At 41.0% G+C, this 25,673-nt stretch overlaps 1 protein-coding gene across 8 annotated transcripts in view; it reads left to right on the top strand.

Moving 5' to 3' along the window:
- Window positions 1-25,673, top strand: part of FKBP15 (FKBP prolyl isomerase family member 15) — a 56,107-nt gene that overhangs the window by 23,372 nt on the left and 7,062 nt on the right. For 5 of the 8 annotated variants that reach the window (XM_049091922.1, XM_035696756.2, XM_025432150.3 and 2 more), the window contains 14 exons: window positions 22-168; window positions 3,437-3,579; window positions 4,281-4,338; window positions 7,193-7,300; window positions 9,284-9,386; window positions 9,857-9,963; window positions 11,536-11,647; window positions 13,061-13,170; window positions 13,469-13,576; window positions 13,990-14,084; window positions 14,900-15,002; window positions 20,781-20,952; window positions 22,684-22,820; window positions 24,924-25,079. In XM_049091922.1, coding sequence (XP_048947879.1) covers window positions 22-168; window positions 3,437-3,579; window positions 4,281-4,338; window positions 7,193-7,300; window positions 9,284-9,386; window positions 9,857-9,963; window positions 11,536-11,647; window positions 13,061-13,170; window positions 13,469-13,576; window positions 13,990-14,084; window positions 14,900-15,002; window positions 20,781-20,952; window positions 22,684-22,820; window positions 24,924-25,079 — 1,659 coding nt within the window. The remainder of the gene's footprint in view (window positions 1-21; window positions 169-3,436; window positions 3,580-4,280; window positions 4,339-7,192; window positions 7,301-9,283; window positions 9,387-9,856; window positions 9,964-11,535; window positions 11,648-13,060; window positions 13,171-13,468; window positions 13,577-13,989; window positions 14,085-14,899; window positions 15,003-20,780; window positions 20,953-22,683; window positions 22,821-24,923; window positions 25,080-25,673) is intronic. The other 3 variants (XM_049091924.1, XM_049091923.1, XM_049091925.1) reach the window with 1 other exon arrangement.

The following is a 25,673-nucleotide window of genomic DNA, read 5'->3' as shown; positions in this document are numbered from 1 at the left end:
CCTCTTCTCTGATTCCCAAAGGCTTGGGAGGATGGGATGCTGGGCATGAAAAAAGGAGGGAAGCGATTGCTTGTCATCCCTCCAGCCTGTGCTACTGGCTCTGAAGGGGTAATAGGATGGACTCCATCACCGGACTCAATTCTGGTGTATGAGGTGGAGATTAGGCGGGTGAGTGAAATTGTGTTGTTTTGTGTTTCATGAGTCCTTTCTGCCATTAAATAAAATTAATAAATATGTTTGAAAAACAAATTCAAATACTTTTTTTTTTTTTTTTTAATAGCAATGGTATAGTTGGAAAGGGCAGTCAATGGCTTTGGAATCTAAAGACTAAGGTGTTTGTTCTTCCTGGAGCTCTATTCAGAGTCTAGAAGAGGTGGTGACTGAACAAATCACTTCTCTACACTAAGCTTTTTATTGACTCTATAAAATAGTGATTCCTACCCAATACACATGCCTTTTGCCTTAGTAATTCCATGGCTGTAAATTTATCACATCACTATATTAATACAAGTATGCAAAGATATCTGTACATAGATAGAGATACATAGTTTCCTCCCTTTGCCACATTATTTATAATAGTAAAAACTGGAAACAACTTAAATATCCATCATTAAGCAACTGGTTAAGTTGTGGTCTTTCACAGAGTGGATTTTTATGCAGTTCTTATAGAATATCCAAAATCTATTGTTTTTTTTTTTTTTTTTTTTTTTTTTTTCCAAAATCTATTGTTAAATGAAAAAGCAAGTTGCAAGTCAGTACAGATAGTATGGTCTTGTGTGTGTGTGTGTGTGTGTGTGTACACAAATACATATAAACATACAAAAATACTTATATATAAATATGTAAGTATATTTATGCAATTATACATATGTGCATATATATTTATACATATATATGCCCACATGTTCATAGAAAATTTCTGAAAGTGTTAGAAGAAATGATTAAAAGTGACTTTCTCTGGAGATTGGAAATGGAGTTCATAAACTTTATCTTTTTTACATTTTCCCCTTATTTTCCATTAAAAAGTCTTATCAAGGATATATATATAATTTTCTATAATAAAATTTGTAACAAATTATGGTTAAATAAGTTAATACCTCCCTCCAAATAAAAAAGACCTTGTTTGCTTTACACTGTGTTTTTTAGGTCAAAATGTGATAGTGTTTGTGACTATAAACCATGAAATACAATACATAAAATAAACATTATAGTCCTCTTCATTGTGGCTATTATTCCTGCTGCAGCCAATGACACTGTTTTCTTCTCAATGCCTCTTTCCTAATTGAACACCCTTATCTCTGCTGTGTCGTGCCACCCTTCTTTTACTCATATGCTTTTAGCTACGTTTTTCACAGCTTTTGTATCCTGTCTCAATTTTTCATTGAGTTTGAGGAAGTCATGGTTCATCTTAGATAACAAACCACTTTGAATCCACCAAGACTGGCATTTTGTAACCCTAAGGAAAAAATACTCTATTTTACTAATAATCAATGAATTATAAGTTGACATGCTTATTTTTTTTCTTCCAAGTTTTTATTTAAATTCTGGTTAGTGGGCAGCCCGGGTGGCTCAGCAGTTTAGCGCCGCCTTTAGCCCAGGGCGTGATCCTGGAGACCCAGGATCAAGTCCCACATCAGGCTCCCTGCATGGAGCCTGCTTCTCCCTCTGCCTGTGTCTCTGCCTCTCTCTCTCTCTCTTCTCTCTCTCTCTGTGTCTCTCATGAATAAATAAATAAAATATTTTAAAAAATTCCGGTTAGTCAACATACAGTGTAATATTAGTGTCAGGTGTAGAATTTTTTTTTTAATTTTATGCTTTTTTAAAAAAAATTTATTTATTCATTCATGAGAGACACAGAGAAGCAGGTTCCACGCAGGGAGCCCAACGTGGGCTCAACATGTAACACTCAATTCTCACCATAACAGGTACCCTTCTTCTTTTTTTTTTTTTTTTTTAAGATTTTATTCATTTATTCATGAGAGACACAGAGAGAGAGGCAGAGACGCAGGCAGAGGGAGAAGCAGGCTCTATGCAGGGAGCCCGAAGTGGGACTCGATGCTGGGACTCCAGGATCACAGCCTGGGCTGAAGGCGGTGCTAAACCGCTGAGCCACCCGGGCTGCCCAACAAGTGCCCTTCTTAATTCCCCCACCCACCTCCCTCCATCAACCTTCAGTCCTCCACAGTTAAGAGTCTCATGGCTTGCTTCCCTCTTTTTTCTTCCCTTCCCCTATGTTCATCTGTTTTGTTTCTTAAATTCCACATATGAGTGAAATCATATGGTATTTGTCTTTCTCTGACTTATTTTGCTTAGTATAATAAGCTCCATCCATGTCATTGCAAGATTTCATTCTTTTTTATGACTAATATTCCATATGATACATGCACCACATTTTCTTTATCCATTCATCAGTTGTTGGACACTAGGGCTGTTTCCGTAGTTTGGCTGTTTAAGTTTTGTTTTGCTTTGTTCGTTTTTTTTTTTTTTTTTTTTTTTTTTTGAGAGATAGAGTCTTCACTTAAGAGAGTACAAGCAGGAGGGAAGGACAGAGAGAGAGGGATAAGCAGGCTCCATGCTAGACAGGAGCTGGGTCCCAGCACCCTGGGATCATGACCCGAGTCAAAGGCAGATGCTTAACCTACTGAGGCGCCCAGGTGCCCCTTGCCTATTGTTTACAAATTGACATGCCAGGCGGCTACAGAGTGACACCCAGTGTGATGAGTGTCAAGAGAACACTACATACTACCTGTGGAATATAGAGTAGCTCACCCTTTGTGGTGTGAAATTTAGTGGTATATACCAAAAGTCTTAAAAAGTTAACATACTTTTTCTCTCAACTATTTAATTTCTGGGAATTTATACTTTAGACATGATTATGTGCAAGAGGATAGATAGAAAGTTATACACAGAGGAATTGTTTGTGTTGTGACAAAACTGGGAATAAACTGGATGTCTAACAACTAGGAATTGGTGAAATATATTTTGTAGCAGCATAAGTATTTAAGACTTACATTCCCAAAATCTTTTAGAGACTTTCCTGTAGATTAATGGCAGGTATGGGCATGACCCTTGAAGTTTAGAAATAAGGCTCAGTGGTTACAAATGATGTTGTAGATTAATAATTTAGTAACATAGAAATATGTAACTGAGTAATAAGCAAAGTAGTTCACAAAATAATATTGTCTCTTTTTTATAAAAAATATACAAACATACACAGACATAAATGTGAAATACTACGTCTCCAATTCTAGCCATGTTGTGTAGTGGTTGGATTGCGAGTGATTATTATTATTATTATTGGCTTATTGACATTTTTTGATTTGCTACAAGGGAACAGGTGATGACTTGTGAAGAATAAGTAAAAGAAAGGAGGGTGGAGAGGAGGGCAGGGTGCCTTTTTTATAGCTTGTTTGAATTGTGGTTGATTGCTCCCTAGGTCAAGTTTGCCAGAGATTCTGGTTCTGATGGGCACAGCGTTAGTTCCCGGGATTCTGCGGCCCCTTCTCCCATACCAGGTGCTGACGGCCTCTCTACTGACCCTGTTGTATCACCACCCACATCGGTGCCTTTCAAATCAGGGTAAGATCCTGGTGTTGTATCATGCTCTTTCATTGTCCATGAAAATGATCCTTAGAGGGGTTCAGAAATCAGGATAGTTGAAAACTAAAATAATTTTAAATGGGGAAAAAAAAGGAGATGAGAAAAATGGGGAAAATACTAGCATCAAGATTTTTCTGACAGAGGATTAACATTCATAGTCTTTAAAAGCACTAACTTGGATGTTTATGAATACCTGCTGAACTCTGGAAGAAATTGGGTAAAAGGCATAACCATAAAATATATATCTAAGGGAAAACATGTAAAAATAAGGATTTAAATGGAAAATCATTCATTTTCACCAGCTTTCAGAGACTAATGCAGACTGAAGAATGATTAAAATTCTGTTTCATGGGATCCCTGGATGGTGCAGCGGTTTGTCGCCTGCCTTTGGCCCAGGGCACGATCCTGGAGACCCGGGATCGAATCCCACATCAGGTTCCCAGTACATGGAGCCTGCTTCTCCCTCTGCCTATGTCTCTGCCTCTCTCTCTCTCTCTCTCTCTGACTATCATAAGTAAATAAAAATTAAAAAAAAAAAAATTAAAAAAAAATTCTGTTTCATACCCATTGAATTGGCAAACGTTTTCAAAACAATTTGTTTATCCAGTATATTTGGGACTTAAGATTATAGATTTGGGATTTTCTTTTTTTACCTCAGCCTATGTCTTACTTGGTTTCAGGGAACCAGCCCTTCGTGTCAAATCTAATTCCCTCAGTGAACAGCTTACAGTAAATACAGTGAGTATACAAGTCTGTCTCCCTCACCCCCTGTCTGCTGAAAAGGTTTTGTGTGCCTAGGGGTAGGGTAGGTTAGAGACCGAAAAAACCACAGCTACTTTATTAATTTCCCCTTACTTGGGAGTTAGCATAAATTAGGTGGCTTCTACGTGGGCAAACCTGGGTTCAAATCTTTATTCTTGTAAACTTGCAGCCTTGAGAAACTTATGTAACTTTTTTGATCCTCTGCTTCTTTATGATTAAAATGGAAATAAATAATTCCCACAACCCCTTTTATGAGGTTCTTGTGATATGTTCACAAAGCACTGTAATCAGTCTACTGGGCATCGCGGGTGGCTCAGCGGTTTAGCGCCGCCTTCAGCCCAGGGTGTGATCCTGGAGACCCAGAATCAGTCCCATGTCAGGCTCCCTGCATGGAGCCTGCTTCTCCCTCTTCCTGTGTTTCTGCCTCTCTCTCTCTTTCTCTCTCTCTCTCTCTGTCTCTCATGAATAAATAAATAAAATTAAAAAAAAAATCAGAGCCTACATAAAGTATGACTTCATTAAGCAAGAAGATTTTTACACGTAAGAGATACTTATGATGTTTGAATGAAGTAATGTGTGTGGAGATTCTAGTATAGTGTCTGGCATACTGTAAGAGCTCAATTAACATTAGCTCTTTTTATTATCATGCTAACACTACATACCTTCACACTTTCATTCTCTTAGATCAGTTCTGCACTAATTCACCAACTAGTTAACTTTGAGCTGGTTACTGAGCCTCTGTGTTTCCCTAACTGTAAGACAAGAAGAAGATTTGGATTTGAATGCCATTGGGAGCATGTACACTGTACTTTGCTGCTGCTCTGCCTGGTCCAGGAAGGCATTTGAGTTTGCTGCATGATCGTGAGATGAAAGCCCTGTGGCCTTCACCTACCTATCCTGTTGGGAAACAGGATAATTGCATGGAGTGAAATTGGTGATTACTTTCTCTCCAGCCCTAGTTTACTTGTTTATATTCAGCCCAAAGCAGGAATTATTAAGCAAGTAATTGATCTGGTATGTGGAAAAATTAATCTCTGAAACCCAGAAGATTAAACCAAAGAATTAAAATGTAAAAAGTATAACCTCAGATCTGTGAACAGTCATGAAAATCATTTAGTATTGGATTTATGATACTTTCTAAACAGAGTTACTTTTGTCACCTATTTCTAAGCTTCAGTCACTTCCAGCAGACTAGTGGTCTCCATTTTTAAAATTTTTTGTCTTTTTGCAGTTTTTTTTTTTTTTAGTTGAAGCAAACTCACCATTTTTTTTACATTGTTTTTATTATTTATTTATTTATTAAGGATTTTATTTATTTATTCATGAGAGACACAACACAAGGGGGGGGGAGGGGAGCAGAGACACAGGCAGAGGGAGAAGCAGGCTCCATGCTGGGAACCCGACATGGGATTTGATCCTGGGTTTCCAGGGTCACACCCTGGGCTAAAGGCGGCGCTAAACTGCTGAGCCACTGGGGCTGCCCCTATTTTTTATTTTGAATAGGTAATTACATTCATCTGGTACAGTTATCAAAACAATATAACAAAGTCGACATTGAAAGGGCTCGCTCCTATGCCTATCCCTGTGTACGCCATCCCATCTCACTCTCCTTTTAGGTAACTGCCTTTATTAGTTTTATAATATATCCTTTCAGTTTCTTAATGCAGATGAAAGCAGATAGGAATGTATATTTTATTTCTTCACCTTTTCAAAAAAAAATAACGTAGTATATATATTACCTACCATGCTTTCTACATATTACGGTATATTTAACAGCATCTTTCCATGTTAGTATATAGAAAACTGCTTCTTTCTTTTTTATCTCTAGATTGCAGTATGCCATTGTGTGGTATGGTTTATATAGTTAGTCCTCTTTTGATGAACCCAGCTTTCTTTGATTATGTGCTTCCAGTCAGTCAAGAAAAAATGAGCACACATTCCTAGTGTATGTATCTATTTACAAATTACATACATAAAGTACTGTCCATCCCTGTAAACAAGCTTAATGTCTTACATTTAGCTTAAAAATAATTCAAAAATAGAAGTTATGATCATCTCTATTTTTTTTTTTAAGATTTATTTAAGAGAGAGAGAGCACATGCTTATGCAGGTGTGGGGAGGGGTAGAGGGAAAGACTCTTTTAGCAGACTCCTTGCTGAGCACAGAGCCTAACATGGGGGCTCGATTTCACAACCTATGAGATCATGACCTGAGCCAAAATCAGGAGTCGACACTTAACTGACTGAGCCACTTAGGTGCCCCATGACCATCTCTTTTTATACACAATAAATCATTGTGTACATCCTCAGGTTTATGTACTCTCCACTCTGAAGGCTGCGCTTTGGACCAGTTAATGGATACAGAGCCTTCTAGCATAGGAGCCAGTGTGTAGTCAATGCCAAGTCAGAGTTAAATGAACCTGAATTTGGAACAAAGAGCTCCTCTTTCCTTCTTTCCCCAAATCACTCCTGAATATCTATCTGCTGAATTGCTCCCAGGATTTTCAGAGAGTACTGTCATCTAAAATGCCTCCCTCCCTTGATCTGTAAAATGAGAATTATGCCTGGTGGGGAGACTCGATTGAAATGAAGTAATGCATATGGAACCACTTTGTCCATTCCAACATATAGGGGATTATTTTTACTGTTATTATTAATTGTTATCCATGTATGCATGTTCGCAAGAAATCTTTAATTCTCATTTTGTAGAAGAAATGGTTTTAAATCGATTCAGCAGGGGGACTTGTTGAAGGGTTTGATATAAGAGCCAAAGACAGAGCTAAAGTAGTGAGCCTTGATTATATTGAGTTTTGTGACTTTACTCTTTTTAGAATCCTGATACAGTCAAAGCCAAGTTGATCTCTCGAATGGCTAAAATGGGTCAGCCCATGCTGCCCATCCTTCCACCACAGCTGGATTCTAATGATTCAGAAATCGAGGTATGACTCCTGGGCTGTGTTAAAATGAATACTGCAGACATTTCTACCTTGTGTTCTTTTGGTTAAGATTACTACTTGTTCTGCCTGTAACCCAGAATCATGTAGAAAGCTTGTATCCAAAATGGTACAGGTTGGTATTGGTACATGTGTTTCCACTGTCACACTAGCACTTCTCGTGAAAAATGGAAGGAATCCCATACATCTGCCACAAGAACAGGGAAGTTTTAAGTAATCCATATAGCCTTCTACTAGAATCTCAACTGTCAGTAAAAATCACACTTTAGGCAGCGTGGTGCCCAACCCACAAAAGATGTTCAATTCATATTGGTTGGTTGAATGTTTAGCTTCTCTTGAGAGACATTGGTCTTCCCACGGATGTTACCTGTTACTAAAGATCACACTGTTGTGTCTTTAGGCTTTGTATACTTGTGATTATTTTGAAGTTCAAGGCTTTGATTGTGATGAAATCTATCATTTTTTTCTCTTTGTTTTTTGCTTTTGACATTATGTTTATGAAGCCTTCTCACTTTCAGATATTATAAACATCACTGTTTTCTAAAAATATTATTGTTTCATATTTAGATCTAAAATTTTAATCCATCTGGAATTTGGTGTATGATATGAAGTAGTCCAGTTCTAAGGTAGTTCTTTTCCCATTGGTTCTTTTATTGAGTAAAATCATCCTTTCTCAGTTGAATTGAAGCACTTAACTGATTATTGATTCTTAGGAATGTTTGATGTAAAACAAAGCAAAGATGATGCTCTTGAAAAAATCTTCCCGCATAGGCTTTATTTTACATAATTTTGTTTTATTTCTTCCTGGAAAAGCTCTAAGTAGATTTAACATTTTAAAGAGGGATAGGATTTTTGGGGCTTCTTGTTATTGATTCTTGTTGATTTTTAGCTGGTTCTGGAAATTAAATTTGAATAAGGTAATACTGTTATTAAAAATTTTAAGTGCAACTTACTCATTGTAGAATGATGTAAATTACAAGGAAAGAAAAAATATATTTAACAAAAAATACATTCTTCTTTACATATTATTGCTTTGTAACCTGATTTTTTAACTTAATGTTATATCAAACATTTATGTTAATATCAGTATGAATAATGTAAACAATATAATTAACATAAGTAAATAAAGCATTATTTCCTTTAAAGACAACTCAGCAGCACTCTGTTAGATTAATTTACCATAGTTCCTTTCATTCTGTTGTTTAACATTTAGGTGGATTTAGAGCTGCAGTGATATAAAACTGGCATACTTGTCCATAAATGCATAGTACATTTTTGAGATGATATCAGGGGCCAAGGAGAAGTCCTAAAGTAAAAGAATGTCAGAGATTTTGGCCTTTGAACTGTAGGTTAGCAGATCACAGTTTCTGTATATTGTGCCCCAAGTTTTTCTTTCTTTTCTATGTATGAATTGGGAAGATATTTATAGGACAACTTTGTTTAGAATCATAGTAGGGACCAACAGTGCTGTGATTTTTATGAAAAGAAAAAATGGAGAAAAAACACTCTAAAACCACTTTATCCAAAAAGCATGGTAATGAGGTGCAACTACTGTCAGTTTTTCAGTGAGTACCTTGAGATCTATGGAGATAATTTGGCAGAAAAGAAGAGGCTGCACTGTTGGCTGGGTTTCCTTGCAAGAGACCCTTCTTCTGTGGGAACAGAATAGATCAGGTTTAAGGTAGCTGCTGGTTTGGAAAATGATACATTCTGGAGAGCAGTCACTTTATGTACTTGGGTCAATAAAACATTGACAACTTAGAATGTTTGAGGAACTAATGATATTTATTTGATAGGATTTATAGGGAGGAGGGATCTCCGCACAGCCCACACCCTAATCTCTTGCCTTTCCTTCCTCTTCTTTGCCTAAAAGCAGTGGCTGTCAGCACGTTTAGAGTAGACAGTCAACCTCAGTCTCCAGTTAAGGACCCACATACATAGTCACCAAAACGCTTGTTCCTGTTTCAGGATGTGAACGCTCTGCGAGGAGCTGCACAGCCCATGGCAGCTCCATCCATGCAGCCCTCTCTCCAGCCAGCACATCCAGTGATACCACAGATGACCACACAAGGTAAGGGGCCTCTCTGGCTCTGCAACCTGGAACTGACTCAGCACCAGAGTTATCATATCATTCCTGTTCCGTAAATTGTTGGGCTGCATTGTTTTAGTACTTAGAACTGGACTAGAGTGTAAAACATGTCAGTTTGTCCCTGGGTAGGACGTTTTCAGCCCTGGAGATGGATTTGGTCTGCATGTTTTGTCTTCTGCTGTGTGGCATTGCCAGTTTCGGAAGTGTGCACTCAATTAATGAGACACTTCTCTATGTGTAATTGTGCACTTCTGTCAGCTGATGGAACTGGGTCTGAGTAGTATGTGCCCAAGAACCCCAGGTCCCTTCTACTAGCCCATCCCTGAGACTTCAGGAGAGTAGATGGGGCAAGTGGTCCAGTCTGAGGCATGTTGCAGTGTGTAAGGTTCTAGTCTAAACCTTTGTGAGGAAACTGAGGTGAATAACAGTGAAAACTTGTTGCTTTATCATAGCACCTCAGCCATCTGTTTCTGGGCTCCAGGTGCCCTCTTCTGCCTTAATGCAAGTTACATCTCTCGACTCCCACTCCGCTGGGTCTGGAAATGCCCAGTCCTTTCAGGTAATGACATTTTTAAACCACATCAGTTACAGCCTGTAATTTATTAGGTTCTAGTCCGTCTCTTTTCTCCTTCCTGCACAATTTGTGCAGTAGCAGTTCCCCAGATAAGAATCTGTCCTTTCCCCCTTCCTGAACCACCGCAATGTCATCTCTAAACCAGACCAGGATTACCTACCTTATAGGTTGTGGTAAAGCCGAATTGCAAGAACAGGCAAAGCACCTGGTACAAGGCCTGGCACATGGTAAAGGCCCAGTTATTTCCTTTTGTTTGCACACATGGCTCCATGAGGGATAGATACACAAGTCCTTGGTGTTCTTGTCTGCTAGCCGCTGATAGGCTAAGATTCTGCAGTGTACAGAGCAGAATGGTTGTAGGTTGAGGGTGTATGGAAAATACAGCTGAACTCTGTTGTTTAGTTATCCTTCAAAAAGGATCTCTTAAAGTAGGTTTTTTTTTTTAAGATTTTATTTATTTATTCATGAGAGACAGAGGCAGAAACACAGGCAGAGGGAGAAGCAGGCTCCATGCAGCGAGCCTGACGTGGGACTCGATCTCAGGTCTCCAGGATCATGCCCTGGGCCAAAGGCGTTGCCAAACCACTGGGCCACCGGGGCTGGCTGTTCTTTTTCTGTTTTCACAGAAGGTAGTGGCAGCAATCTGTCTGTTTCTACTGATTGTCAGGCTAGTGCTTCTGTCCTGACACATTTGGTAGAGAAAACATACTCCCACACTCCCTTACTTCTGTGGTGATTCTTAGTGGAAGGGTGGGAGTGCTGGTGAGTGGGCTATGCCCCATTGGGACAAAGTATATTAGAATTAAAAAAAGTTCCCACCTTGCCCTCTCCCCACTCATTAGTGGAAAGTTTTATCCTATAGACTAATTTTTTTGTTTGTTTGTTTTTAAATAATGGATGGATATGAGCTGAATTTCCTTATCTCAAGGAAGAATAATCATCATTGTTTAAATGAAAGCTGCTGATTATTGAGCATTTACTATCTGCCAGGCACTTAACTTACCAGCTGTGAGGAACTTTACCTATATATCACTTCCATCTAGTCCACACAATGGCCCTGAGTGGCATGTTACTATTTTCATATTATAGTTGAGGTTCAGGGGAACATGAAAGCTCTTGGTCACAAGAACATCAGAATCTCACAGGGGAGAGGCATCCTTTGGAGACTCGTGGAGTTTGGAGTTACTTTGGAATTTCAATGAACACCTGTCCTTTGGCCACAATGGAAACTCAGCCGAGTCTCTTTAGATGTACAATTTCTTAGACTATCAAAAGGCCCAGTGGCTGGGGACTGAATACCTGCTTACTTAAATTGTAGTGCCAGAGCACAGGGGAGCAACCTGAGACACCCTTCCCTCGCTCTTTGGGTAGGACTTCAGTGACTGGGCCCCCTAGATGACACAGAATTCTGCTGTAGTGCCTACCCAGTACCAAACCCAGTCTCCTCTGTCTCAAGCTTTAATAAGTTTGCATCTCCTTCCAGCTTCATCTCTTTATTCCATCAAAGACAGATTAAGCAGAAGAGAGAGCCGTGAATATAACTTGGCATTTTCTCAGCCCTATGCAGGTATGCAAGCCTATGCTTATCCCCACACATCAGCTGTCACCTCCCAGCTGCAGCCCGCCCGGCCCCTGTACCCCACTCCGCTCTCGCAGTCTCATTTTCAAGGTAAGCAGTGGGCCCTGAGTGTCTCGTCTCCCGCTCTTGCTGTGCTCTCCTTCCCACTCCCTTTTCATTTTCACTCCAGTAGATCTCTGCTTTATTTTGAAGCAGCTTTGTTGAGGTCTGATTTACATATTGTACAATTCACTCTCTTTGGGTGTATAATTCAAGGATTTTTAAAGCAAGTTTACAGAGTTGTGCAACCCTTCACCACAATCTAATTTTAGAACGTTTACAACATCCACCAAAACTCTTCATGCCCGTTTTGTTTTGTTTCTTGCATTTTCTCCTGCCAGCCCTTTTCCATTGCTCTGTCAGAGTGGCTCTGTAGAGTTTTTGGAAAACAGTAAGAGAGTGAAATGTTGGAGGAAATGGGGAGAAAGCATGGTGACCGGGTGTTCAGTATCTCACAGGAAAGCTACTTTGTGAAAAATTTTAAATTATGAAATATATGCTTTTATTAAAAAGTCAACACAAAAGAATATAAAATGAAAAGTTACTGTCCTCCATTATAAATACCCCCGACCATAGGAAACTGTTGTTAACAGTTTCTTGGGTAAATTTTCAGGTATTTTTTCATGTGTGTACAAGTGTGCATAAAAAGCACACTAGTATAAAAAACTAAAACAAAATGTAATTTTGTATTAAAAAGCAAACTAAATGGCTGGCATGCTGTCCTACCTTCTTATTCTGCAGCTTGTCTTTGGTATTAGGACAGTGGTAGAAAGGAGCCAGTGTATATCCTACAACACTTTATGGTCCCAGCATGGTAAGGGTTTCATGGATGCTACCTTTGTCTGGAAACCCTGCCCCACCTCCATCTAGGAAACCATCAAATCTATCATCTCCTCTGTGAAGTCTTCCCTGACTGTTAAACCATCCCTTTTTCCTCTCCTCTCACAGACATAACTGTGTATATGTGTCATCAATGAGTTAATCTTGCTTTTCTTTGTGTTCCTTTTGTACCTTGTACATGGTCTTATTTGCACTTAAATGCACTCTGTCGTAACGATCTGTTTACATGTGAGTCTCCCCCCCTCCCCCCCCCCCCCCCCCCAGACTGTGAGCTCACCAAGGGCAGGAACCAGGTTTCATTCACTGCTGAATTCCTGGTATCTGGTACAATAGCTGGCATGCACTTGGATGAGCTGTTAGTGCTATGGCAGACCAAAGTGGCCATCCTTGTGCCCTTGGACCAGACTGTATCTCTTGATGCATTTTGCAGGAGCATAACTTACTTACTGTTAGCTTTGGAGCCCTTTTGCCTCTGTGTCCTGAGAGTAGGAATCACCTACAGCATTTCCCGCTATTTGGAATGTCAATTTCTTTCTTTCCTCTGCCTAAAGAGCTGTTGGCTTTTCCTCATATGGTATCCTCTGCTCCAGTTTCGTAAGGTGGTTTTGGCTTATGTCTCTTCAGGATCTGGTGACATGGCTTCATTTCTCATGACTGAAGCCCGGCAACATAACACAGAAATTCGAATGGCAGTCAGCAAAGTGGCTGATAAAATGGATCATCTCATGACAAAGGTGAATGAGTCAGGGTTGGGGCTTTGTTGAAACTAAGGAATTGAATAGGGGATACAAACAGCAACTAGGATTATAGGTAAACTCTTCCTTGGTTTCCTGAATTTTTAGTAGTTAGTAGTAATTTCCCTGGAGAGTAGTTTTTATTTTGGAATTCATTTGGCAGGAGAAAACTCTAGCTTATGTTAGAAATGATCTCAGAAACTTGTTAGGCCCTTCCAAAAAGTGGTTAGATCTTGGGTGAATTCTGTTTTTCCATTTAAAAATTTCTCTCAAAGTCTTTCTATCCCTGCTTTTGTAGGTTGAAGAGTTACAGAAGCACAGTGCTGGCAATTCCCTGATGATTCCCAGCATGTCAGTCACAATGGAAACAAGCATGATTATGAGCAATATCCAACGAATTATTCAGGTAGGAGGGATTGAGAAGAGAACACAGCCTGGAGGTCTTGCCCCCTTCTCTCCCAGAATGTGCTAACCTCTAAAACCTCTCCTCCACAGCCAGAGAGCATATGATCAGTACTATTGGGGAATTCTGGAAAATCCATTCATTATGGCCTAATATGGTCCAAGGGACTTATCACTGTAGAGTCACAAGGAAACATTTTAGAATGTTGCTTCATTTTATGGCCATTTATATGTCTAATCTATTGGGTGTAGTGATTTGTATCCATCAGGTATGATTTGATGTTTTAAATATTTATGTGGACATAAGTTTAGTTTTTTATCTCAAAATTTATAGCAGTGTCACCTGTCAGTTCAAGTTGATTCCCTTATATCTGGCACTTTTCTCATAAAAACTGAAGTCATCTATTTTGAATTTAGGAAAATGAAAGATTGAAGCAAGAGATCCTCGAAAAGAGCAGTCGGATAGAAGAACAGAATGACAAGATTAGTGAACTAATTGAACGAAATCAGAGGTAATGACAGATAAGGGGCACTGGCTAGGATGGACTAAGGGTTTTATTTGTAAATGACCAAGTTAGATAAATATTTTTTTAGGGTAGTTTATGGAAACTGCTGCTATTTCTGTTTCTTGCCTGTCATGTGAATTATTGTTTGTTTTTTGAGAGCGTTTTGGTAGAAGAAACACAGTGGGCTGTAATGTTAGGCAAACCTGTGTTCAAATCCCAGCTCTGCTTCCCTTTTGTTATGTGGCTTTGGGTGTTCCTCCTGGCCCTTGTTTCTTCACCTGTGAAGTGGTGTTAATACTTAGAACACTTAGAAAATACTGTCAACTGTTCTCTCTTCTGTGTGGGCTATTTCATCAACAGGAATGTCACTGATTTCTGTATAAAACCCAAACACTGTGTAATTTTTCTAGATCCTTCTGAAGATTTTGGTGAAGGGGGAGGTGCTCAGGGGAACATGTCATAGCAAATAGCATTTCACTTAGTATCATTCTTCCATACTTCTCTTTTCTAGTGTGTCTCGTCTCCCACATGGTGGCAGGGGTGGGGTGGGGTGGAAGGGAGAGGTGGGGGGAGAAGTGCTTTCTACTCCCCTCTCCTCTTTCCTCCTTCATTCCTCTGCACCACACATACTTCCAGTTCCTTTTCTCTTCATTATGCAAAGCAATTAACCTCTGGCCCAGGTTCCTACTTCCAAACTTGATGGCTGCTTTCAGACTGGGTTTTTTTGAAGGTATAGAGCAATGTTGTGAGGACTGAACGTGCATTGGTTGTGTCTGGTATACATTCAGCGCTTGACAAATGTCTCTTCCCCTATTTCACAGGTATGTTGAGCAGAGTAACCTGATGATGGAGAAGAGGAACAACTCACTTCAAACAGCCACAGAAAACACACAGGCAAGAGTATTGCATGCTGAACAAGAGAAGGTAAAGTAACCAGGGAGGGAAAAGCCCATCAGGATATGTAGAGTAAGGAGCTGTCGTGTGTGTGTACGAACTTATCCATCTGCTTTTCAGCAAAAACTTGCCATCATTGGGAACAGAACTAGAAAGCTTCTAACAGATTTTACTATATCCATCATCCAGATTTCTGTTTTATAGGATGCTTTGCAATGAGTTGATTCAAAAACTATAACTCATCTAAGTAATTTGATTAAGGTGAAGATTACATTGTTTATTAGCAAATGAAATTTATTCTCTTGACACAATCACAGAAAATTTCTCTTACAGGGGTGCCTGGGTGGCTCAGTTGGTTCAGCGTCTGTCTTCGGCTCAGGTCATGATCCCGGGGTCCTGGGATGGAGCCCCCACATCAGGCTCCCTGCTCAGTGGGGAGCCTGCTTCTCCCCCTCCCTCTCCCTTTGCTGCTCCCTCTGTTAGTACTATCTCTCTGTCAAATAAATAAATAAAATCTTTTTTTTTTTAAAGATTTTATTTATTCATGAGAGACAGAGGGACAGAGACAGAGACACAGGCAGAGGGAGAAGCAGGCTGTATGTAGGGAGCCCCTGACGTGGGACTCAATCCTGGGTCTCCAGGATCAGGCCCTGGGCTGAAAGCGGCGCTAAACCGCTGAGCCACCCGGGCTGCCCTTTTTTTTTAATGTCCAAAAAATAAAATTCCTATTATGTCATGTAACAAACATTTTAGTGAAATTTAAGATTAGTTTATTCCTTCATCTGCATCTGCAAGAGCGTTTTAAGGTACTGCTGTCTGGCTTCAGTCCGTTCAGAATTAGGCATTTTGACCTGTTCCTGGAGTCGCTGTAAGGAGGACTCTAGTGGGCCTTGGGCTGGGCTGACGCTGACTCTCGCTGCCCCCATCGTTGCTCCAGAGACACTGTTGATCTGGAGTGGAGTCCTTCTGGTTTGGGCTCCTGCTCCTCATCCATCTGCTGTTATCTCAAAGGTTTAAGAAATTGGTTATGCTTTGAATTTTTCCTGAAAACTTGAGTGCAATGTATCTCATAACCTGTAGAGTGTACTCACTTTCTCATAGTCCAGTAATGTTGAGGATTTCTGACTCATGCTGTTATTGTTCTGTGTTCTCTTTGTTGTAGTGTCTAGGGAAGAAATATCTCTGACCCCTTATCCTCCAATGACTAGTGCCTTGCCCTGCATAGCCCTGTCCCAACTTGACCCCGATCCTTTCTCACAGCTACTTCCCACCATCCCTTGTTTGTTATGGCTGACTCCTTGGGCCTGGATCAAGGTCAGCAGTCTATGACATTGGCACCACTGAACACTACTGGAGTCACTTCACTGTCCATTAACCATACTTTTTACTATTTCCTTTTCTCTACTTTTTTTTTTTTAACATTTTATTTATTTATGAGAGACACAGAGAGAGAGAAAGAGAGAGAGGCAGAGACATAGGCAGAGAGAGAAGCAGCTCCCTGCAGGGAGCCCAGTGCGAGACTCAATCCCAGGACCCTGGGATCATGCCCTGAGCCAGAGGCAGATGCTCAACCACTGAGCCACCCAGGCATCCCTCTTTCCTCTTTTATTTTCTCTCTCTCCTATACTCTTTCTCTTCTTTTCTCTTCCCTTTTCTTTCCTTTTTTTTTTCCTTTTCTTCTTTCTCCATAGGCCTGGCAGGGACACCCAAATATATTGTTTGGTTGAGTTCTTAGACCTGTTATTCAGGTCTAGCATGATTACTAAAACTTGTTCTAGATCAGTGGTTCCCACACACTAGTCTGACTGCCTCAAGGTCACTTGAGGTGCTTGACTAAAAATACATATTCCTAAGCTTCACCTTGAGATTCTAATTCAGCAGTATCTAGCCGAAGGCTGAATCTGAACTTTTCAAAAGTTCCTTTTGATTCTGATACACAGCCAGCCAGGACTCACTGCTCTTTGTTAGTGGTTTCTTTTGCCACAGTCTCTGGATGGGGCAGCTAAGAGCCTTTGTTTTTAGGAACTTCACCATGTGATTCTCATGTTGAGTATCAGTGGGGGGAGGGTGGGTGTGTTCCAATAAAATTTTATTTACAAGAATAGGCAGTAGGCCAGTTTGGCCTATGGGTCAGAGTTTGCCAACCCCATGAGTTAGCTTATTAATCCACTCACATGATTCATTTTTATAAAGATTTATTTATTTATTTATTTATTTATTATTATTATTTATTTATTTATTTATTATTTATTTATATATGATAGTCACAGAGAGGGAGAGAGAGAGAGAGAGGCAGAGACATAGGCAGAGGGAGAAGCAGGCTCCATGCACCGGGAGCCCGACTTGGGATTCGATCCTGGGTCTCCAGGATCGCGCCCTGGGCCAAAGGCAGGCACTAAACCGCTGTGCCACCCAGGGATCCCAGATTTATTTATTTTAGAGAGAGTGCACACCTGCACCAGCAGAGGGAGGGGCAGAAGTAGAGGGAATCTCGGGCAGATGCCCCACTGAGTGTGGAGCTCAACTTGGGGCTCAATTTCACAACTCTGAGACCATGACCTGAGCCAAAATCAAGAGTCAGATGCTCAACCGACTGAGCCACCCAGGTGCCCCATATTGATACACAGAAATGGTTGGCATGGTGCCTGGCACCTGCAGATGCTCTGTCTATAATAGCCCAAAGAGCAGTAATCACAACAGAACAACTCTGATCTGCTAAATCACCATCAGATCCCAGGTACCGTGCTTCCCACACATCTGTCTCAGAGCATCTCCTGGACTGAGTAGCACTATGCTTGATGAGCCAGGTAGCAAGTACCACACACCTCGCTTGGCTGCTTTGATTTGATTTCAGTGAAATTTTTCAAGGCTTGACAACCTCCTCCCCCTTTCCTTTTGCTCCACTTCTTTCTTAACAGTCATCCCTGTGAGGGCTCTCCCTCTATAAGGGAGATCACCAAGGTCCTTTCATCCCTGGAGGGAGCTCTCTGCCCTCAAACGCAGCTCAGAGTTTTGGCTGAGCACTCAGTGAACATTCAGTGAATGGAATTCTTTATTTTTCTCTGTAACAGGGTTATTAGTATTTCCACATAAAACCCTGGACTAACGGAAGAGTTGTCAAAAGTCACCTGATCTGACCTTGTTTCACAGAGGGTAAACTGTGGCCCAGAGAGAGTAAGCGGCTTGTTCAGGGCCTCACTTCCAGTCAGCTGTGTCCTTTTTCCTTTGGTCAAATGGCCATAGAGCAGCTCGGGTGGCTCAGTGGTTTGGCACCGCCTTCGGCCCGGGGCATGATCCTGGAGACCTGTCAGGCTGCCTGCATGGAGCCTGCTTCTCCCTCTGCCTGTCTCTGCCTCTCTCTCTCTCTGTGTCTTTCATGAATAAATAAAATCTTTAAAAAAAAACCCAAAAAAACAAATGGCCATTTTGCTTTGATACCATTTTCCTGCTTCTGACTTGAATGTTCCTTTTTACTTATTTTTCTGAATTTTTGGTTCTCCCTGCCTTTACTTTCCCATTACTCGTCCCTTCGCTGTTTTCTCTGTGCACAGATGTGTGTTTGGCTGAGAGTATTACTTATCAAGCTTCTAATTGGCCTTTCCAAATAATGCCCAAAGTCACCTTTTACTCTGCTTGTCCTTTGGTGAGAAAGGGACAGCCCATCCTACTGCCTCCCCTTCAGTGAGCTCCAGCCCCTCCAGTGGTCTTAGTTGCTGCAAGGCCTTTATGAGAGGCTCTCGATCTGATATTTGTGAAATCTTGAGCTAAGGACAGATACGAAGCTCCCTGGGTGCTATGTGAGCTCAGGTCCCATCAGGCCACAGGTGCCAGGACGGTGACTAAAACTTTTATTCTACATGGGCCAGATGAAAACTCCTCTTCCGTCTGGAAGTTCTAGCTGCCATTGTCCTCTGTGTTTAACAGGTAAAAACCCAAGGCTACTGAATAGCAAAAATAAGTATCTTAGAGCTCATTCCAAAGGTCGCCTACCGTTAGAGAAAAAATTATCCAGATGCGTCCAGAAGTAGTAAGGAAGACTTTATTCAAGGCTGTTACAGTAGAAGAGGAAGATTGGGCTCCACTCCAAATTCAGTAAGGGCAGATGGCTAAGGAGTGGAGTGAGGGGTCAGTGCTGAAAAATTATTCAGAGGAGACCTCATGGATAGGGAGATTCTTGCTAAAGTGACCTCGTAGGATTCTTCTAATTGACTAGCCAAGGACTGGGATAGCAAAGGTCGAAGATGAAGAACTTGTTCAGATATCAGGGAGAGGGGTTCTTTCTAAGTGGACATATCAGGATTCTTGCTTAAAACTAGGCTGGGCAGGCTACGGACAGGATGGGAGGCCAAGGTCAGGGGCTCAGAGGAACATGACTAAAGTTTGGTCAAAGAGAGAGTTTGTCAGTAGACTCTTAGATACTCATTCACAGCCGGTTTCTTTTTATTTTATATATACTTTTTTGTTTTTATTTTTGTTTTGTTTTGTTTTTTAAGATTTCACTTGTTTATTCATGAGAGACACAGAGGCAGAAACACAGGCAGAGGGAGAAGCAGGCTCCCCATGGGGAGCCCGATGCGGGACTCAATCCCAGGACCCTGGGATCACGACCTGAGCCAAAGGCAAACACTCAACCACTGAGCTTTTCCCAAGCACCCCCCTTTATATATTTTTTTATTTTTCTTTATATCCTTAACCTTTAGAAGAGCCAGAATACCAGATTTTAAATGGAAAGGGTTTGGAAAGTTTAAATCTGCAGGGGCACAGTGAATAGCATAAGAAGGGACCAAAGGATAGTAAAAAAGTAGATGACTATAAATGCACGGCAAATAGAATAGCATAGGAGGAGTCATGAGAGTAGCAGCATAATAGTATAGAGAGATGGCCCAACCCCACTAATACTTTGCTGTCCAAAAAGTCAAGATGGGTCACCAGTGGAAAACCATTCACTGCGTTTCTTGTCCTCTCATTTCTCCTCATTTTTATGGGAGCACGTCAGATCAGGTGATGAGGATGTGGTATTTGTCACTTGTTTACCGTTCCATTTTTTTGGCCGTCCTCTTAATCATCACCTTTACTACACAGAGTATCATTAGAGGGTTCTCCAGGGGAGTCATTGTGTTTTCATCAGATGTTACTTGAGAGGATATAGCTTCTGTGAGGCCAGGACAGGGCACCATTTACAATAAGTGGCACATGAGAAAACAGTGTTGCCATCTTTTGTAAGCTCTGTTCTTCCAAGAACCCCACCCCAGACCAAACTCAGGTGGCTGAGTTTTCCATCATACTTCCACTAGGGAGAAACAGCAGACTCAGACGTACGTTGGTTGCTATTGAAGGCATTCAATTTAAATTTCAAAATCCTTTTCTTATGAAAAAAAAAAATACACGTTTATTCTAGGAAAGTTAGAAAATGTCAGGAATACCGTTTCTCAGGTATCACATTGGTAACACTGAATCATCATTCTCGGTAGTTGCATACAAGATCCACGTATCGTAATTTGCTTAATCAAGCTCATTTTCCAGCATTTTATTTTTCATTCTTTTGCAACTGTAAACAATCTGCATTAAACATCTTGTAGCAAAAGTTGTGTAAGTTTGCACAGTTCTTCCCAAGGACAGATTAATGTAAGAGAATTCCTGGGTCAGAGATTTGGCACGTTTTGAAGGCTTGATTTTGGCTTCAGGTTAAGAGGCCTGACCTCCCTTCCGACCAGTTTAGTCAGCATAGAGTGTGTGAGGTTGGGTCATCACTTGGAGACAAGGGACACCCATGTGTGAAGTGGCATCGTACTTTGTCACACTATTCAGGCCAAGGTGACAGAAGAGTTAGCAGCCGCCACTGCTCAAGTCTCTTGTCTGCAGCTGAAAGTAACCGCTCACCAAAAGAAAGAAACAGAGCTACAGATGGAGCTGACAGAAAGCCTGAAAGGGACAGAGCTCCTTAGGGGCCAGCTCGCCAAACTGCAGGCAGAGCTCTCAGGTACGTCCTTGGTGGAGGGGCTGGGACGCTCACCATTTAAACCCAAGGAATGAAACTGAGGGGCACCTGGCTGCCTCAGTCAGTGGGACATGTGACTCTTGATCTTGGGATTGTGAGTTCAAGCCCCACAGTGGGATAGAGTTTAATTTAAAAAAAAAAAAAAAAAGAAACACTGTCCTTCCTCCCCATGCATTTGGCTTAATGCTCATCAAGTTTGAAGGGCTGAGGCAAAAATGAAAGCAGGTCAGTATAAACCTACATGATTGGTTGACAAAGGATACTGAAGGACTGGCTGTTCATCTGGAGTTGATCAGTGACCACTTTCCCCCCTTTGGGGCAAGTATTGCCCTCAGTATCTTTGGTACTTGTGTTTGGCTCCTGGGCCCAGAAGAATTTAATGTGTTCCTCTAACTCGTGACTCAGTGGAAATTTAAGAAAGAAGTGCTTCTTGTAGCCGCCACCCAGAGGGTGGATTCCAACCCTTCAGCTTGGCACTTGAGGCCCCTCCAGCTTGGCTTACTTCCTCTTATATTGCTCAATTCACTTGGCTCTGGACATAACCACTCTGCTGCAGCTTTAGGCCATCCTATGGTTCTGATCTTTTCATCCATGCTCTTCTCTGGACTTGGTGTGCCCACTGTCACCAATATTTGCCTCCAATTCTCCAAAATCTACTCTTTCAGAAACTTCCTTGTTTTTTTCCTAGAACATTTAATCTCCTTTAGAATTCTTTACCTCTGAGTATGTTATTATGACCATTATCAGAGTTAACCTTGAAATAGCACTATTTTCATGTCTGCATTCCCTTCTAGACTCTAAGCCTCTGGAGGACAAGGATGGTATCTTGGTCATCTTTGCAAAGTCCTTTCCTCCAAGTTAGCCTGAGTTCAGTGCCTAACATAAAGGTGCTGCTCAAGACATAGGGACTTGAAGAGTAGATGTATGAAAACCAGCATGTTGATTCATGTATCTCCATGTAGAGACACAAGTGTGGAAGACACAGATGGGACCAGGGGGCAGCAGCAGAATTGGGAAGAAGCAGTTTGCTTGCCTGAAAAGAGCTAAACACACTGATGTCAGTCGGTAGGGTGGTAGTTTGAGGAGAAACCCTTTCCCTTTTAGAGCATCACATGGGTGCACCTGAGGAACAGTCTTAGATTCGAATGTCGTACAGGTATCTTCTTTTTTGCTCTTGTGAAGCACCATATGGGTCTCAAAAGTTTTCCATACAAATTTAATTTTGATGTATTACATTTTAATGAAATATTCCAAGTAGCTTTATTTGAGCATTTATTTGGTGTTTTAAAAGAAAACTCTTGGTAGAATGTCCCAGCTCCCAAGAAGGATGGAAGTATTTCACCGAGGTGTTGAGACAGGCCCTGAGCTGATGGCTAAATAAAGATCTGTTTAGTGTGTTGAGGCAGTGGTTGAAATGGGATTGTGGCCATGATACCTTTCGAAAGTGGTTTTGGACAGCTTGAAACGTTTCTTTTTCATTTTGTGTGGAGAAGGTGACACACATAATAGCCATGAACGTGGGTTGCTGGGGAGTTGATTCATGACATGGTAGGCCTTTCACTGGTCAGTGAGGGGTGCTGAAAGGAGTGAGGAGAAGACGCTCACGTGATTGGGCTGGGAGCCCGCAGGGTGCGGCCTGGGAGGAGCAGCCGGGATGCCAGGTGCCTCTGCAGCGCTGGTTCTTCAACCAGTCACTCTGCCATTACACCCCAGAGCTCCAGGAAACCTCGGAGCAAGCACAGTCCAGATTCAAAAGTGAAAAGCAAAGCCGGAGACAACTGGAGCTCAAGGTGACATGCCTGGAGGAGGAGCTGGCTGATCTTCGAGCCGAGAAGGAATCTCTGGAAAAGGTAAGTTCTATGCCTGAAGTTTCTCAGTTAGACCCAAGTGGCCAGGATTAAGTGTTGAATAGACATTTTTACTTTCCTTTTAAAAATTACAAGAGTGGGGACGCCTGGGTGGCTCAGTGGTTGAGCATCTGCCTTCGGCCCAGAACATGATCCCAGAATCCTAGGATCGAGTCCCACATTGGGCTCCCTGTAGGAAGCCTGCTTCTCCCTCTGTCTGTGTCTCTGCCTCTCTCTGTGTGTGTCTCATGAATAAATAAATAAAATCTTAAAAAAAAAAATTACAAGAGTGGAATCCCTGGGTGGCTCAGCAGTTTAGGGCCACCTTCGGCCCAGGGCATGATCCTGGGGTCCTGGGATCGAGTCCCGCATTGGGCTCCCTGGGTGGAGCCTGCTTCTCTCTCTGTGTGTCTTTCATGAATGAATAAATAAAATCTTAAAAAAATTACAAGAGCATGTGCTCATTGTAACAAGTACAAATAATGCTGAAAAGTATGAAATAAATTTATCTTTTTTCCTCTCAATCTCAAGCATTAGAGATGACAACTATAAATAATGTACGATTATCCCTGCAGTTTATTTTCTGTGTGTATAAAATATACATATATATATGTGCATACATATATGTACACTGATCATTTTTAAACTGTAATAGGGTCATGTGTAACACTTCTTTTTTTTTAACATCGTGGACATAGTACAAATAAGTGTGAGAACTTTTTGGGATGTCTGACTGGTTCATTTGATAGAGCATGCACCTGTTGATCTCGGGGTCATGAGTTCAGGCCCCATGTTGGGTGTAGAGAATGCTTAAAAATAAAATCTTTTAAAAAAATGAATAAAACCCTCATTTTTTTTTAACTACAGCACAGTACTCTAGTCTCTTGTCAGGTTAAACCGGAACTTATTTACCTACTGATGGTTATTTATGTTTCTATTTTTCCAGTTTCAAGCACTGCTGTGAACATCCTTGTACTATATGACTATTTTTTACAAATTCATTTGAGCATTCCATACAATGAATTGCTTGACTTAGAATTGCTAGATCATAGGCAATGCTTTACATCTACATTTTTAAAATGCTTCTCCCTCTGACCCTCCCCCTGCTCGTGCTCTCTCTGATGCTCTGTCTCCCTCTCAAAGGAATAAATAAAAAATCTTTAAAAAAAAATACATATTGCCAGATTATCTTCAAAGAAGAATATGTTGGCTTGCACTTCCAGCACTGTGTGAGCAAGTCCGTATCTCTATATTTTGTCCAACTCTGCATATGTCAGGTTTTCTAATCTTTATAGCCTGATAGGTGAAATATGCTGTCTTATTTTTTTTGCTGTCTTATTTTAATATATATTTTTGTTAATAGTGAAGCTTTCATATATTTAATACCTATTTGTGTTTATTTTGTAAATTCTTTGTAATGTCCTTTGTCTTCTTTTCTATTGTAATATTTGATTTGTAAACATTACTAAGGATGTTAATCCTTTGTCACTCATAGATGTTACAAATATCACTTATTATTTTCAGTATCTGTTGTATTAAAATTTTAAGCCTAAACAAGCCCCATTGAACAAAGTGGGAATATTTCTTTCTGTTCTGGAACAGTTTATTTTTATTTATTTATTTTTTAAGATTTCATTTATTTACTTAGCGACTGCACAGGCAGGGGGAGGGGCAGAAGGAGAGGAAGAGAGAGAATCTCAAGCAGACTCCAGGCTGAGCACAAGCCTGATGTGGAGCTTGGTCCCACGACTCTGAGATCATGACCTGAGCCGAAATCAAGAGTTGGACGTTTAACCAACTGAACTACCCAGGTGCCCCTGGAACAGTTTAAATATGAAAGAACAAACTTTCTGAGATTTCTGTAAAACTCTCTAGTGAAGCTTTTGTGGTCTTGTGCCTTTTTAGGGGGTAAATCTTGGTCTACATTTTCTGTCCCTCAGCTGAGAATGTCCCTCAGCAGCTGAGAATGTTAAATATAGAAGGAAAATTAAACATTAAATTGTTTCCAGAAGGACCCAGCCAACTCAAAAACTACCATCACTGTCACCATCTGCATTTATCCTCTGTGAAACAGCTAGAGCTGATGATGGTTCTCTTATTCCTAAGAACCTCTCTGAAAGGAAAAAGAAGTCTGCTCAAGAGCGCTGTCAGGCTGAGGAGGAGATTGACGAAATCCGCAAGTCCTACCAGGAGGAACTGGACAAGCTTCGGCAGCTCTTGAAAAAGGCTCGGGTGTCCACAGACCAAGCAGCTGCAGAGCAGGTAACAGGAACCTGAAGCACTTTGGAAACATGCCTTTAGGCCATTATTGTCCTTGGAAAAAAAGGGATTCCAAACATAAAACCAGAGTCCTCAACCAGCAGACACCATCCTTCAGGCACATTATTGTCCTTGAAGAGAAGGAATTTATTTAGGTAATCAGGCAGGGAGACCAGGGACAGTGGCAGTCCACACCTGGATCTCTAGTTCATAAGAGGCCTTTGACAGAGGCCTTTTTCCTCCTAAGTTCATAAATTCATACTTATGTGTATCTGTTTAATTGTTGAGTGAATTGGTATAGTCTCCTCTGGGAATTTTGAAAAAATGGTTTCATCGGAACCTGTAAAGAGGGCCTAGACTCTGAAAAAGATCACATTATGGCCCTATTCTCTAGCAGCTGTCTAGACAGTCACCCCTTAACTGGTTGGAGTAGCTTTTAGAATCCTGATCACCAATGATATCTGTGTACCTACATTTAAGAAGTACATTTACTTTCAGAGTAATCAAGGTCTTTCAGGTAGTTGTGTCCCTATTAAATCTGGGCTGTCGGCTTATTCTTTTTTGCCTTATGAAAGATGGGCTTCCCTAGATGCAACT

The sequence above is a fragment of the Canis lupus genome, chromosome 11, assembly GCF_003254725.2.
Source record: "Canis lupus dingo isolate Sandy chromosome 11, ASM325472v2, whole genome shotgun sequence".
Lineage (NCBI taxonomy): Eukaryota > Metazoa > Chordata > Mammalia > Carnivora > Canidae > Canis > Canis lupus.
This window is presented reverse-complemented; position numbering and strand designations above follow the sequence as displayed.